Source organism: Xiphias gladius, chromosome 5 (genome assembly GCF_016859285.1).
Source record: "Xiphias gladius isolate SHS-SW01 ecotype Sanya breed wild chromosome 5, ASM1685928v1, whole genome shotgun sequence".
In the NCBI taxonomy this organism is placed as follows: domain Eukaryota; kingdom Metazoa; phylum Chordata; class Actinopteri; order Istiophoriformes; family Xiphiidae; genus Xiphias; species Xiphias gladius.
The window spans coordinates 21,402,144-21,418,513 of NC_053404.1; the positions used below are offsets into that span (position 1 = coordinate 21,402,144).

The 16,370-nt window shown below is 49.6% G+C and overlaps 2 protein-coding genes across 2 annotated transcripts in view; both read left to right on the plus strand.

Annotated features, from left to right (window-relative positions):
• The window catches only part of pld1b (phospholipase D1b), a 36,421-nt gene extending 30,183 nt beyond the window's left edge, over positions 1-6,238 (plus strand). Inside the window, exons 20-25 of the mRNA XM_040127572.1 lie at positions 525-928; positions 1,286-1,335; positions 2,523-2,657; positions 4,240-4,393; positions 4,874-4,991; positions 5,179-6,238. Coding sequence (XP_039983506.1) covers positions 525-928; positions 1,286-1,335; positions 2,523-2,657; positions 4,240-4,393; positions 4,874-4,991; positions 5,179-5,403 — 1,086 coding nt within the window. The 3' untranslated portion in view covers positions 5,404-6,238. The remainder of the gene's footprint in view (positions 1-524; positions 929-1,285; positions 1,336-2,522; positions 2,658-4,239; positions 4,394-4,873; positions 4,992-5,178) is intronic.
• Positions 6,239-11,576: 5,338 nt separating this feature from the next.
• tnikb (TRAF2 and NCK interacting kinase b) overlaps positions 11,577-16,370 on the plus strand; it is a 58,820-nt gene continuing 54,026 nt past the window's right edge. The window contains 2 exon segments of the mRNA XM_040126442.1: positions 11,577-11,731; positions 16,257-16,322. Of these exon segments, the coding sequence (XP_039982376.1) occupies positions 11,624-11,731; positions 16,257-16,322 (174 nt within the window). The 5' untranslated portion in view covers positions 11,577-11,623.

A 16,370-nucleotide genomic window follows, 5' to 3' on the forward strand; every position in this document is an offset into this window, starting at 1 on the left:
GCTGCTAGATACTCATCTGCAAATCTGCCTTTACTACTTCTAGCTGAAGTATCAACATCCAGTCCTTTTTTCTTTTTCCTTTTAAATTGATTTCATTAAGGAATTCCATCTAAAAGGAACCTTCCAAACAGACAACACACATAACATACAGATTCTGACAAAGGGAGTCCATAGATGGGTAACACGAGGACTAATACAGTTTTAAACAGTTACAGGTATGCAAAGAAAAACACACATAAATACACAAATAATAATTATTGCTATAAAGGTCTATATATCAAGATTCAGATCATTTTAATCAATAAATCTAATTGTGTCTGAAAACCAAAATTAATTTGAAAAATAACCAAAAAAAGACAAAAAAATGAAAAAAAAGAAGCTTTTTCAAGCAACAAATAATGTGAAAGCTCAGTTGTCAGAAAACGGTGCCTCTCCAGTGGGTAGAATGCATTACCCAGCTGCCAACAGCGCAAGACGGAAATCTTTTGTGTATTTCATGTGAAAGCCACTTGCCACTTGGACAGCTGCAAGGGCGGACGCTACACTGGTATCAGCTGGTACCAGTGACGAGAAACGTCGGTGCAGAGATGCAGAACGTTCGCGTTCGGACGTGGCGCCCGTGTTCTCGCAGGGTGGCGCTTCTAGCGTCCGCCTGGAACCCACGTCACCCCCCGAGGAGTTGGGAGAGTAAACCTCCACGGCCTTGTTTTGTCCTCCACCCTCGGTGCTCCTTTGACTGGGCGTCCTGCTTCGGCCATTGGAAATCATGTCATCGTGTCAATAACGTTGCCTCTCTCTGTATTTTTTTCTTTAGGGAGGGTAAAAGGTACCGGGTGTACGTGGTGACGCCTCTGCTGCCGGGCTTCGAAGGAAACATCAACACCGGAGGGGGCAGTGCCATCCAGGCTGTCATGCACTTTAATTACAGGTGCGTGTGTGTGTGTGTGTCAGTCTTTTCATGTCGTGTCACGAGAAAGCAGCCACGAGTTTGTTTGACGAGGGTGAAAACCGAAGGAGCCACTGATGGAGAACCGCCACACCTTCACTCCTTAGCCGTGGAGTTATTAACCCTGCATCTGCGTGTGTGTGTGTGTGTGTGTGTGTGTGTGTGTGTGTGCAGACATGCCATTCCTTTTGACATTTATTGTCTAGCCTGCATTCTTGAGCAAACACTCAGCCCTCCCCATGCAAACACGCATGCAGGCACACACGCAGGCTTGCATTGAGAGGAATGCGGACCTGCTGACCTGCCGCTCACCCACCTCTTGTCCCTCTGTCCCGGCAGGACCATGAACAGAGGGGACCACTCCATCATCTCCCAGCTCAGGAGAGAGAGTAAGTCGGAGGCGATGACGGCTTTAACCCCGAGAAGCTCTGATTGCACACTAGCAGCCTGCAGCTCAAATAAAACATAGATTTTTTGTTTTGTTTTTTTTGTTGCTCCTCTGGTATTTTCTGACATTATGTTACAACATTTTTAGAGAATTTCCACAGGCAACATGCTTGTAAGTTCATCGGTTATACCTTAAATTCTCCTTTTACTTATCTGAACTGGTGAGAGAAGCAGAGACACAACAGATCTGCAACCAGACCCTCAGGCCCCCGGACGGGCTCAGGGCAGGTACAGTCCTGAGGGATAAATAGTATTATTTAGGATTTAGGATTCATTTCTAGGATCAAGTTGCCACGATGCTTCTACGGTAAGCAGCCAGTGCTACCTCATCTAGCAATGTGAATAAAGGGTTGGTTAAATTACACGCAGACCATAAAAACGGAGCACGGAATCTGTCGCTTTCTTAGATTTGCATCAGCTGGCAACGGATCTGTCAGCACAAGAAAGATGCAAGAGATCCTAGAACAAAGGGGCGACTGAGGGCAATGCACGATGTGTACCTGGAGGGTGACGCGGGGAGAATTTGTGCACCCCGATGGATAAATGCAGGTCCCATAAGTCGTCCACGAGGGCAGGCACGCGCAGCACTGATTCGTCTAAGAAACCGTTAACTCAGTCTGTCATTAAAGCTCGAGCTCTGGTCTTAGAGAAAAACCTGCAGCCAAACCCCGGTTTTGCACAAAACCACATTCATATTAGAGAGCAGGCATGCAAAAGGAGAAAGGAAAACAAAACAAAACAAACAAAAGGAGAAAATGCACATCTGCAGAGTATTTTAAGATAAAAGTCATGTCTTTGGTCACATCGGTGGTTTTTCACGATTTCCTCCATTAATGTCAAATCACAGGCTGTAAACTTGACCTTAGTGCCAAGTTTTTCCTCAAGTATAGTATGTTTTTAGTTTGACCTCGTGCCTTTGAGATTTGGATCTCTTTTTAAAAATGAAAAAAAAGAAAAGAAAATTAGAATGAGTTGGATGATTAAATGAACTGAAAACTGACGAAACACACCGACGGCCGGCTGCTGGATCTCTCACCGCGCGTGAGCGTAATTTGTCACACGAGACACCAACGACTTTGGAAGATGAAAGAAAACTACGACTCTTAACTGTCTTGTTTCCTGTCTCCAGTGGGGGACCAGTGGATGAACTACATCTCCATCAACGGTCTGAGGACTCACGCCGAACTGGAGGGGAAGCTGGTCTCCGAGCTCATCTACGTCCACAGCAAGATGCTCATCGCCGACGACAACACCGTCATCATCGGTATACGTGTCGCGCACACATTTTTTACATTTTTTTTGTCGCTCGCTTCACTGACTTCCAAGCTTGTTCGACACTTCCATCCCACCAGACATTTAGCTGGTGTTAGCAACGCCGCTTGGATTCCTCCGCCAACCGACGGTACAAGACTAAAAGGTGACAGACGTAATGAAATATTGCCCCGACATTAGGCCCAACGTGGACGGTAACGGAGCAGGAAGCAAGGGCTGCAGGGAGAGAGAGTGTTTCGCCCCTTCCATCTTGAGAAGAAGAAAAATGAGCAAAAAAAATACGGTTTTAAATGTCTAAAAGTGATCCAAACCGAGAACATCAGGGGGTTGTGGTGAGGTTCATGGATCCAGTTTCCACTGCAGCCACATCTGCTAAAAATAAACAGCCTGTCCTGCCAGAGTAGTGAAGTGCTGGGAATAAGAGCGACCAGCAGATGCCACATGGTAAATTATTTTTTTATTGCTGTTTTAGTTTTTCCAAATCTGATCATTTGTCTGTGTCCGTCTTCGATCTGACCGGAGGCTCCAGAAACCCTAAGCCAGTACTTCCCAACCTCTTTGGCTTGTGGGCGCTCAAAATGAAGTAATGTTGCATGTCCGTTCGCTGTGGGCAGCGATGTTTGCTCCTCGGGCTGTTTAATTTGAGCTGTTTTCATAGACTTGGAGAGGTAAGACTATAAGAGAAAAAAAAGCAAAGATTAGAGAGAAGTCTGAAAAAATAAACATTTTTTTTTTTTAGTAGCAGAGTTTATTTTCTTTCCTTTTCCAGTAATCATCTCTCATGACCCCTCAGATTTATCCCCTGACCCATGTGAGAGTTTGGCAAAATATTTTCAAAAATAATCAGTTGTCAGTTTAGTGTTTGTCCCCCCCCCCCATAATTACTGAAAAAAGATTAAAGAAAAGTTTTTTTTTGGGGGGGGGGTGTTATGATCGTTTCACTTTCCTGCCTCCAAAATGGTGGAGTGACCTTTACCCCGGAAGGAGACGCTGCGTGAAAAGTGCGACAGGTAAAAAGATGTTTGGCGCGACCCGGGCACCTGTAAAGAGCAGGGACGAAATGACAGAGACGATGTAAAAATTCAGTCCAAAGAAACATCCCAGACTACGTCCTCAAAAACTGAGTGAACACCTCGACTTGAGTGAATTCGGAGGCTTTATAATCATATCAAGCTGAATTCTGCAGCCGTGTCTGTTATTATGTCCGGCCCTTTTACACAGTGACATAAAAATAAACATTGCTGTACATAAAGAGGAAGTGATTAACACGTTCCTGTCCTCAGCTTGAAAGTGGACACCAGTCAGATTTTTAGATATTCAACAGAGTCATTTTTTTTATGTCCAGCATGTTCTATGAATATCTGTGTTTTGTTTCATTAAGAGAAAAGCGTTTTGAGGTTCTAACTCAGGAGACAATCATTTGGAAAGTCTAATCTCCCGTATTTCCTAAACACAACACAAAGGTTTGCCTTTGGTGTTTTGAAGAGTCCAAATTCATGTGTTGCAGCGCCATCTGGTGGGGTCTGTGATCTAACACCTGCCCCCCCCCCCCCGTCCCCTCTGCGTCTTTGCAGGTTCTGCCAACATCAACGACCGGAGCATGCTGGGAAAGAGGGACAGCGAGGTGGCGGTGATCGTGGAGGACTCGGAGACGGTGGCGTCGGTGATGGACGGGCAGGCGTACCAGGCCGGAAGATTCGCTCTGCGGCTGCGGCTGGAGTGCTTCAGGTACTGAAACGTCCTGAACCCTGGTTCATTGGATCCGGTGCTTCTGTTTACAGGCTTGATTTGTTTTTTTGGGGGGGGGGGTAAACTTGCAGTGACACTTGCAGTGACCTCACACTGCCAGCCGCCGTAGCAGTGTGTATTGTTTTATTCACATGCAGCAGTGACGCTGTTACCTATGGATCCTTTTATTTTGGTGACACGGGTATTTAAACTGCCAAAAGCCTGAAGAACCTTAAAAACCGCTACGTGTTCCTCCAGTGACTCTCTTTCTATTGTTGTGAAAAAACCTCTTCCCTCTTGCAGTTGCTGAAAATGCTGATAACTAAGAAAGTTGAGTTAACGGTTCTTTATTCTTGAAGTAACCGTGTACATTTCACCATTAAGTGTGTCTCCAGTTGCCAAACACCTCAGCTCGCAACTTCCTGCGGTGCTTAACGTTTCCCTCCGCCTCTCTCGCCCTCTCTCTGGTCTCCCTCTCAGGATGATCCTCGGCGCCAACACGGATGACTCCGTCGACGTTTCGGATCCCATCAGCGACCAGTTCTACAAGGAGGTCTGGGTGGCCACCAGCGCTCGCAACGCCACCATCTACCAGAAGGTCCAGTCTAACGTTACGCGCACCGCGAGTTCCGGTTTTCCTTCCTTTATTTTTTTTGTTTTATTCAAGTGTACTTTGATAATCTTACCGGTTTCCGAAATTGGTCCGGTCCCAGTTCCGAACCAGGTCTTGATACCGAACTCTGCCTCCCTCTCTCGGGCTCTTCCACCCTTCTCTTTGGCTCCAGGTTTTCCGCTGCCTGCCGTCCAGCGACGTCCGTAACATCCTGGAGCTGGAGGGCTACCTGGCCAAGGCGGGCCTGGACAAGGAGGACCCGGCCCGCGCCCACGAGGAGCTGAGGAAGATCCGCGGCTTCCTGGTCCAGTTTCCTCTCCAGTTCCTGTGCGAGCAGAACCTGCTTCCTCCCATCGGCTCCAAGGAGGCCATGGTGCCCATGGAGGTCTGGACCTGAGGCGGAGGGAGAGACTCACCCGTGTGTCGGTGTGCATCACGTGGGAGGGCTTCCAGGTGGATAACGCCCGACCTGGTGCCATTCTGGAGGCTCTAGTGGCTGAAAACGGCTGCACATCCTTTTTTTTTTTTTTTTTTTAACGTACAACTCTAAAGAAAAAAAAAAACCCAAACAAATTTAGCTACTGCTATTTAAGCCCTTAAAAATCATTTTTATCGGAACATTGAAAAAAACATCCCTACCACTTATCAGACAATACTGTTATCTGTCTTTCGTTGCCAGGGGCTCGTAGTCAGCGCGTTTTTCCCCTGAATCGAGGCTCCCAGGTGACATTTCTGCAACTAAATGCTTCGGGGATAATGGCTGGATTTCAGGTTAGCCAGTCTTCGAGAAGCAGCTTACCCCGGACTCACTCCGGCTGTTGAATTCACACCGACCTCGGATCCAGGCCGTCCTTGTCGGCCGCCGTGTGCCCTCGCTGCTTAAAGGACAACGGACGGGTCTCGCAGTCCGTTGACCGGGGCTGAATAGAGGACACGTCGGGCCGTCACAGCAATTGGGGGCAAAAAATCTGCCCGATCAGTCAAGGACGTAACTGCAGTAGCTTCCCGTTCACCGCCTGGTTTGTGGGGGATTCAGACTATCTCGACAGTAGCAGCCGAGGTGACCTCCAAAATAGCGTCAGCTCTGGCTGCGGCAGATTTTTTTTTTTTTTTCCGTCAGGCCTCTGGACCATTGGTGCCACCGAGTGCGCGTGAATAGCGTTACACTTGCTTACGTTCAAACCGACATCGCCGGAGAGCGCGACTTCTCGGAGCTCGGAGTGTACGCGTGCGAGCGCAGACAAGGGGGAAGTCGACCAGCAGTTGGACACAAACCTGGGCCTCACGTTTACAGGAATTAAAGAAAAATAAAATAAATAAGGACATAGGAAATAGAGAGAGGGAAGGGACCAGCTGTGGGCCCTGAAGCCTCCTCCTGCCCAAGCTACTGCTCCATAATCTCCTTTTACACACGGCCTGCTCCTCCGTTCTCCAGCGACACTATGCGACGCCCGGGGCCGGCGAACGCATCCCCGACCCCTCCCTGCGTTGAGACGAGGACGGCTCTGAAAGGACACTAAGAGGGACTTCCGATGAATAGAGCAGTGCGGAGAAGACGTCTCCGGACGCTCTCTAAACAACCCGTCTCAGATCTCTGAACCCCTGCTTTTCTTCTTTGAATATATTTATGTCAGGCAGAAAATCACAAGTGCCAAAGAAGACGACCCGTGGACTGATGTCGTTCATTTATTGTCATTCCTCGTACTGTGGATTCTACGTTCAGCCTTAAGTGACCTGTTTTTATACTCTGATCTGGTCTTTGTATTTCCTTTGGTAGTGCTTCACTTTTTTGGACCTGTAATCTCCCAGTCGTTTCCTGGGACGTTTCCTGGAAAGTTCTGTAATTTGCTACTAATTATAGGGAGAACGTGTTTCTCCCCAAAGGATTTGACCCCCAAGTAAATAATCCTGCAGTTCTCATTGATTGGAAATATTATTCCCTTTACAAATTTCGCTGAGCGTCCTCGGTAGCTCAGAATGAATCATTCTTTCCAGGAAACCGCCAGGAAACTCTGGACTCGAATGAAACTGACATGGACTTGACAGTCAACAGTCAACTTTATATCAGTTGTATTTGGGAATGTTGTTTTTTTTTCTGGGTAAAGTGTTAGCGGCTTCATTTCACCTCCAGCACCCAGATGTGTCTGTACATTTAAAGCTCCATGAATTGAAATTTTTCAGCAGAACAAGCTGAAAGCGCGAGATTAGCACGTTACCCCCTTTACAAAGTTGTTGTGGTCGAACACGTTTGCCAGCGGTTGCCAGTTTGGACACCCAGCCGGCACGGCGACCCCCACCATCCCATCGGCGCGTGTGTTCTCGCGTCACGCTGGACGCGTGAATAAGCGACGCTTTGCTTCGCTAGTTCGCCGTATCAACTTTGGAGGGTCAGTTTTGTGTTTGCAGTTTGTTTCAGCTGCAAAAAATCAGTCAACGCAGGTTTAAAGTTATGTGAACAATAAAAAGCTCGAGTTCAGTTTCATTAACATTCGTAAAAAAAGGTTATAAAAAGACACCAGACGTCTGTATTTTGGAAACATCCTGGTTGTGTTTCCTTCTTGAATTCCAAACTCAAACTGTCGTCTCTTGATTTTCTGATTTTCTGACATCTCTGGAACGTGGCCTCCATATTCCTCAGTGTCTTCCATGTTGGTCTGATCTGCATGATGCTGTTTTTTTTGTCTTTTGTTTTTTTTTGACGTTACCTGTAGCTGACGGCATTAAACGTGACAGATGAAAGCATGAACCCTGCAGGCTGACTGGTTTCCTTCAAAGCCACAGACTCCATCGATGCTCGGACGCGCGCCTGTCCAGAAGCCAGGTACCGGCCGGGGGGCACCTTCAAACCTCTTTAAACCTCCCTCTCTAGCAGATGTTGAAAGAGTTTTTATTGAAGGAACTGGTCCATTACAATGAAATTTGCAACAAAAAAGTTGATAAAAGGTAAATAAAAATAAGAATTGAACCCACGACTGAATAAATGAATGCGGTTTAGAGACTTTTTTTAAGTTTTAAAATTCAGATGAATCTAAATCATCTGTTTTGCTACTTTTGGTTCCTTCTCATTCAGGATCGTTTTGTTCCAGAAACACAAAATGAAAAAGTAGAAGAGACAATGACTATTTATGAGAGGAAGAAAAAAAAGGGGGGAGATTGCACGAAACACTCAATAGCTTCCAAATATTTCTGTTGAATTAGTTTCCAACTTTCTTGCCGCGTGAGCACAGAGGTGCCACCGTCACCCGGGAAGGCGTGCGGGATTCAAACGTGTCACGTGGTCGCAGTCCTCGCCAGGACCAGTCTCGTTGTCCTCTGCGGACTGGGAATTTACGCCACCGGAAAAAAAAAAAAAGTTTTAATCCCCTTTCACCCGAGGTCCGCTTGCCCGCCTCGTCCCCGAGCCGTCGATCGCGGCTGACGGGGCAGGGGGCGAACAGCGCCCGCCTCTGGAGACGGTGGAAGTGCAGGAGCCCGCGAGGGGCCCGTGAGTGGCGTGGTTCTTCTTTGTGGGACTAGTCCGAGCGCTTGCGTGTCGCACTGGCCACGGCTCGACCGGAGACCAGGTGAAACCCCGCGTCTCTGGGTTTGCGAATGTCCCGGATCCAGAAAAAGGGATAAAAGTCGGTACATTAAGAAACACAGAGCCCCTTCATCGGTCCGCGCTGACTCAGTGATGAAGTGAGACCATTTCACTGTCCGTGTCCTGATCCGACCCTGCACTGCCACCATGCCGCCTTCCTCTTGTCACAGTCAACGCATCTCCGCTCTCCCTTGCGTCCACGGCTCTTTGCGCGGACTTTTATCCGGCTGTCGGCGAGAGCGGAAACCTTTCGCGGATGGAAATGAAAAACCGCTCTGTCCCGAAAGACATTCCCACTCTCCCGGATTCCTCCCTCCTGCAGTTTCTCTTTGTGCCACTGGGCTGCGCCACAGAAACACGAGCTTCATCTCAGAAAGCCAAAAGTATGTGGACAACCGACACTCCAGGATGCCCTGATGGTTTGCTCCGTGTCCACGGTTGGCGTCTGTTTCGACAGGACAGTGGTCCAGAAAGAAACGATCTTCCCAGTCTGGTTTGGAAGGACTTGGCTGGCCCGCACAGAGCCTCAACCCCGTCCAACAAATTTGGCACCGGACCACCAGAACTGAGCCAGGCCTGCTCACCAGCCTCGGTGCTGGACCATTTGGTGCAGTATCTCCTGTCATCTGCGTCTCTTTCCCCTTTGCTGACCCCCCCCCCCCATCGTGCATGGTTTCTGAGACCTGAACACCCCGAATTCCCAAAAAGGGGGGGGCGGACAGAGGAACCTGTGGACGCAGTAACACGAGCACTCGTGCAGACCAGTGGATTCCAGTGGCACAGGCCTGCACCAAACCAGGGCAAGTTTAGGGCGTTCAGTCTGGGGAGGCGCTGCTTGGGAAATACCTGCCTTGACCTGACATCGCCGGCTCAGGTGTGTCCCGGGAACACGCAGAAACAGGCACGCGATTCCACGCTTCTCACGCACGGTTTGGAAAGCATTTTGAAGCGCGGCATACCGGCCGTGTCGTAAAGGTCGCAACGCACCAGGGCGGGTCCCGGTTATTGTCATATATGAGGACGCCTCGCGGCACGATGCTGCTTACGTAACGTGCAGTATTCGGATTTGCTCCAGCGATTGTTCGTTGCTCTGCAGATTTCAGCCTGTGGCTGTGGAGAAGCTGCCGGCAGATGTGTGTGTGTGTGAGTGTGTGTGTGTGTGTGTGTGTGTGTGTGTGTGTGTGTGTGCTTTTCCTCTCCACGATCTCAGGTGTTGAGAATCTGTCGGAGCAGTGACGCCAGGGCGTGTCACGTCATTACCGAGCTTTTCAAGCATGTGCCGACAAATCTGTCCCCTGCACGCCCTCGAGCCTCGACCCGGGGCCCGGGGGCCAAAACCGCCTGCCAAGACTTGTAGCTCATACACAACTAATTTGCAGGTGTCGATGCGGTCGCGCCGCAGACCTGACCGGGTAAACAGCTCGGCGATATGTGAACATAACCTCCGGGAGACGTGGTCGCAGGGGCGCGGGGGTGGAACTCGGGTATAGGTCCCGGGAAAAAAGGGGTCGCAGCAGCCGGGGAGTGCCATGAGAGGCAGGGGGGTCGGAAAGGACGAGGGGGGCGGCCTCGTTAACAGTGGTGTCAAAAAGTATCCACGTCTCCTTTGCTTAAATAAAAGCGCCAGTATAAAGACAAATGTACTCACCAGTTGTCCCGCGTTTAAAGTCCTAATTAAACCAAAGCTACGAGGCCTAATAGAGCGTCAGCAGCAAAACCTCGTTCTACCTGAAGTGGATTTTTAAAGCCGATGCATCAGTGCCAAGTTTCTTTTTGGGGGGGGGTTGCCTCTTTGGTAAAACTGCCAACAACTCACAGACATCTGAAACTCAGCCAAGACCAGACGCAGTTTTGGTTTTATGTTTGTTTTCAAAATCATTATTGCAAGAGCTCGTTGGCCTCTGGTCCGCGACAGGGGTGCCGCGCTTTAGAAGACGTGTCACGTGACGTGCTCTGTAAAATCCTAGTCCGCAAAGTGTCGCCGCCAATGTAGCGGAGCCACACACACACAAAAAAGAAAAACGTGCAGTGGAGTGTGAGTGGGAAGTGGCACAGCAATGCAAGGGCTTAGCTAAAGCACAACGATCCTCGAAACCCGTAAACGGGTCTAGTTGCTTCCCGCCTCCGGTTGTCGGGGTCTGGACACGTGTGAGGTTGGAATTTGAGCCGAGCAGAGGGCGACGGCGCCGCCGTTTAAATGTCCCTCTGATGTGACACGGAGACATGAGAATGTCCCCCGCGGGCTCTTTTTGACACTCGCGACAGAAAAGGGGCAGGGGGGGTCGCCCTGGCCCCCAGGCAATCAACGCGCTCGATGGTGTGTGTGTGTGTGTGTGTGTGAGAGAGAGAGACAGTGACCTGCAGCTCGGAGTGTCGATTGATCGCCACTTAGCTTTGTCCCTAACAAGCCGCCGTACAGGCAACAGCCGGCTGCGTAAATGTGCCTCCTCTCGCCGTCGCGCCGGCGGTGTTCGTATGTGAGTGTGTGACAGCGTTGGGCGTCTCTGTCTGTAGCGCAGCCTCCTCGCAGGCCACTCCCGGGAAGCGCGCTGCTGCTCCGCCACACAGACGGACGGACGGACGGAGTGTGTTCGCCCTCAGCGCGCCGCGGCTGCCGTGCGCTCTCGCTCTCTCTCTCTCGCTCTCTCTCTCTCACACTCTCACTGTGTGTGTGTGTGTGTGTGTGTGTCTGTGTGTGTGTGCGCGGTCGCTGTCTTTCTCTCTCTCGATCTCCGTGTCACCCCCCGCTCCTCTCCTCTCCCGTGAAGACTGGGGGTCGAGGTGGAGGCATGTAGCAACCGGATCCACCGGAGCAGCATGTAGCACCTGGAGCTCCGCGCACACCGCCTCGCTCCCGCGCTCCTCCTCCGCCTTCTCCAGCTCCTGGAGCGCTCGTTTCTGCTTCGGGGAAAGCGTCGCCTGCGCGAGCATTTCCCGGGATTTTTTTTTTTTTTTTTGGGGGGTGGGTGGGGGGATTTATTTATTTTAGAGGAGCGTGAGTGTGTGTTCATCCCCGCCGCTCTGCACCTCTCGGTCGATGGTCGTTGAGGAAGCTTCCATCTTGAGTCCCGTATCTACCGAGAGAACCATGGCGAGCGACTCCCCGGCGCGGAGTCTGGACGAGATAGACCTGTCTGCACTACGGGTAAATGTCTCCCTACGTGTGCACGTGCGTGTGGTGTAGCTGTCTATGTGTGCGCGTGCGTGTGAAGCTGTTGAGCACCTGTCCACCCCCCCTCTGTCCTCCCCTCTCCTCTCCATCCTCACTCGCTCCCTCCCCTCCAAACACCGAGCAAGGATGCGTCTCCCCGGTCTCCCTCTTGCTCTTGCTGCCGCCCGCTCGGTGGTGTGCGTGCACATGCATGTACGACATCCTGTAAGCGTGTGTGTTTGTGTGTGCGTGTGTGTGTGGGCCGTGGTGCTCGTGCACGGCGGCCAGTGACTGAGGAAATCAGGTCGGATACCAGAGTCTGGGTTCATGTGGCCTCCCGCCGACACTCCTGTTGTTGTTTGTTGTTGATTTTTTTTTTTCTTAACAACTGGGACGTGATGTGATGAGGCCCAGAGCTGCTGCTGCTGCTGCTGTGCGCGTGCACCCATCTCGGGTGCGCGTGCGTCATACGGCATAATAGAGGCCGCACTGTCTGTAGCTTACTATGTGGGACAGATGTTAAGCTTCCTGCTCACTGACAGATTCACAGCACACACACACACACACACTGAGAGACGCGTAGACACACACACACTCTCGCAGATGCAGAGGTTACAGATGCCCGCGTGCGCGCACTCGCGGACACCGTGAATAATAGCGATGATAACCGCAACAGGAGCGAGTTCCGCCATTTCGTGATGTTGTGGCGACAGCAGCATTGCATCGCAGTGGCTGTTTGTGGGACTGTGCGCGTGCACGTGCGCGCCCGGGAGGATAGGAAATGCTCAGAAGGAGACGGTGCAAGAATGTGTGTGTGTGTGTGTGTGTGTGTGTGTGTGTGTGTGTGAGAGAGAGAGAGAGAGAGAGACAGAGAGACTGATGATCCAGTCACAGAACTATAATCTTAAAATTCTTATGTGGATTTCAGGTGCTTGGTTCAAGATGAACTATAGATGTCACATGTGACTAGGTATGTGTGTGTGTGTGTGTGTGTGTGTGTGTGTGTGTGTGTGTGTGTGTGTGTGTGTGTGGTATTCTGCACAGCTCTTCTTTTCCCTTCCTTTTTCCTGCTGCTTATGCAACACAGTTGTACCTGCAGAGCAACAATCAAGTCTGGGCATGATCGACCGGGTGGGACTGCATGTCTGTGTGTGTTTGTGTGTGTGTGGGTGTGTGTGTGTGTGTGTGTGTGGGTGTGTGTGTCTGTGAGAGAGAGAAAGAGATACAGACACACACCAACACTAGGGGACAAAGAGAGACAGAGAGAAGGATCAGAAGAGATGTGCGAGTTCACGTAAAAATGTGAATTCTTGCTCTCGCCGCCAGTGGCACGATGACTAGAAAATTAGGTCACCGAGGACGGAGCAGAGAAAGCTGGAAGGAAACATTTTTACGTGACTGAAAGCACACAAACACTTCCTCTTTCTGCAGAGCGTCACGTCCCCAATGATCTCCTCTGATCATCTCCTCATGTAGTTTGACCCATCTTCCACTACTACTCCCCCTCCTCCCGCTGCATCTCCCCATTAGGGCTGAGGTCTCCATCCTCCACGCTGACAGGCCCTACTCTGAAATATGTCAGAGACTGAGGTTGTATTCCTCTGATAGCTCTGGCCAGGGACAGTATTAATAGCTGCTAGTGTCTTGACAGAGCCACCGACGAGGACACAGAGGTCACAGCCTTGTTATTCTCTGTTGGCCCATGTCCTTTTCCATTTTTCAGACAGGGTGGAATGCACTCAGGTGGAAAAAGGGATGATTTTTAATGTTCTCCCTAAGAAAACCCAGTTTTATGCACAGCCTGGGTCTTGATTTCTAGTTTTGTGAATAAGTTACGGTCTTAGCCATCACCGCTGAGAGGTCGGAACATGGCGAGAAGAGTCAAAACAGGTCGGGAACACGAGTGATACGATTCCACAGGTTGTAAACAAGCCAATTGTTTAGTCACGCTGTCCAAATCACCGATCTGGAAATGTTCCGAGGGCCCGAAACGCCTTTTTAGGATTATCGACTGCATCCAAAAAGTGTACGTGCGAACCTACGGCAGGTAAGGAAGCCCAAAGCTCAAGCATTAGGTCCAAGATGGACTCATTTGCTTTCATTTTCTCACTTAAAGAAGAACAAACCTGTTGACAAGCTGTCTGGACTCTTGGGTTTCCGAGGCCTCTATCCTCACAAGCAGAAATGAACGACCAAAAGTTCAAGTCATAGTTTCCGCATCCGTGTTGCGCGTGGACGGCCTGCGAGGTTTAAACCTCCATCATATTCCCAACCTTCGTGGACGTGTGCGTGTCCACTCCGTTGCTGTGTCCGCACCTCGAGAATGATCAGCGGTTACGTCAAACCCGACGCGGACCTCTAAAGGCCGTGTGAACGAAAATGGCGGATTATGACTCCAACTCAACAGCTTCCAGAAAACAAAAGATAGACAATTTAAACCTTGGAAAAACATTTCTACTGGTTTCTGCGAAGTCAAATTTGAAATATGTTACATTTCGAATAAGCTCCAAATCTCTAAGAGGCGTATAGTTTCTGGTGACACTATCTATTGTTAAATTGGAGCTGACGACACTGAGAACAAAGGTGCTCTGATTGTGTTAAACTGTAGTAATGGGAGGATATTTCCTGGGAATCGTTGTTCCATAACCGGACTCGCGCTGTCCTACGTTCACGCTTTTTGCGTACAAATTTGTGCAGCTCTGTTCCGTGCATCAGTGGGAAATCTTACCAGCCACGTGAAGCCCGCCAGCAGGTTGCACGTGGGCCTTCGGTAAATTTTACATCAGCTCCTCTTATCCTCCTTGTCCTTCGACTGGTGTTTTCCTTATGCATTTGGCCCTACAGTTAGTAAGAGCCTTAACTGGCATGTACAGGTGTGTGTGTGTGTGTGTGTGTGTGTGTGTGCGTGTGCACGTGAGGCCCGGTCCTCCAGGATTAGATGTGCTTCTGTTTGACCTTGAGTGAAAAGGAACGATGCTTTTTAAGCTAATCCCCTTTCAGGAAGCTCCACTGTAATAGTCACCGACGCTCTCCTGTGGCCTACTGTAAGCTAATAGACACACACACACACACACACACACACACACACACACACACACACACACACACACACACACACACACCAATGTTAATACCTAACACACACAGGTATGCTTAAAGATCAAGATTTGTGTTTTGGGAGGATTATTGAATTTTAATCAGCCTGAAGATAAGATTATCTCGTGTGTGTCTGTAGATGGATGTGTGTAGCTATGTGTGTGTGTGTGTGTGTACGCGTGTGTGCGTGTTTCACCTGCATATGTGTGTTTGAAAGGGCCCGCTGGCCTTCATCCGTCCGGAGGTATCCTGTATGGGTGGTTTCCTTGGTCACTGTCAACGGTCGTACGCCGGATTTTAGACCGATACACAACTAAACTCAACTCAACTTCAGTTTTCAGCAGTGTTTTAATCCGCACTCAGCTCCGTTCATACTGCAAAGTCTTTTGTCGTTCTACTGTTCCGGTGAAATCGGAACGTCCAGATTCTCTCCCACATGTCAGAAAACCCTCATTCAAAATCTCATTGGCATTCTTAAAAAGTCAAAGTGCTAAAACAAATACAGCCCTGGAACATAACTTTAGTGGAGAGTCTGCCATAGTGTTCACTCCTTTTGGCCCGACAGGGAGAGTAAAGGTTTATACAAACAAGTTGATGCTGCTGTGTAAAGGAAACAGTTCAGCATTTTGGGAAACACTCTCATTAGCTTTCTAGCTGAGAGTTAGATGAGCTTTAACGTACACACAACAGAGTGGTATCAGTCTTCTCGTTTAACTCTTGGCAAGAAGGCAAATGAGCATCTAGCATTTTTCCCAAATGTTGAACTTTTCCGTTAAAATCCTTTCTCCCGAGACCAAGACAGTCGCTGGCTAAACCACAAGACCAACTTAGATCAGATACCCGGTTAACACGTACACACGTCCGAAACGTTAGCTTTCCCCGGGAGGAATCCAGCTGCGGAATTCAGGCCTTCACTTTAACCCAGGTTTCTCGTTTACATGAACGGCGAAGGAGTCCGATCACTGCAGAAAGCTGACTGGAACCCGGTCATTTCGGTGCGTGTACACACGCCGACAGGGGCCTTGCACCGAAGCTAGCGAAACGGCAGCCGTAAAGGAAACTGGCAGCCGAGCCTGGTCTGCATTAGCGTGGACTTACACACGGGATGGCTGGAAACTCATAAGTTACCTACTGCAGGAATAAAAAAAGCGGGGTGATATAAGAAGGGTTTTTCCAAGGTAATACCACAGGTATGCAGTGCTCAGTCATTCAGTGTCTGTGTCTGTGTGTGTGTGTGTGTGTGTGTGTGTGTGTGAAGGTGAAATTCCACATTAAATTCCTACATCCATCTTGTGTCCAGCTTAGTCAGCGTTATGAGTTATTATCTCCTGGAAAACTTTTCCATTTTGTCTTTTTGTTTTTTGTCCCTGTCTCCTCCTCCTCCTCCTCCTGACTCATCTCTACCCCTCTCTCTCTCTCTCAGGACCCAGCTGGTATCTTTGAGCTGGTCGAACTGGTTGGAAATGGAACCTACGGGCAGGTCTACAAGGTATGAACTCATGATCTATAACTCCCATACTGCCGTGTACATGTGTGA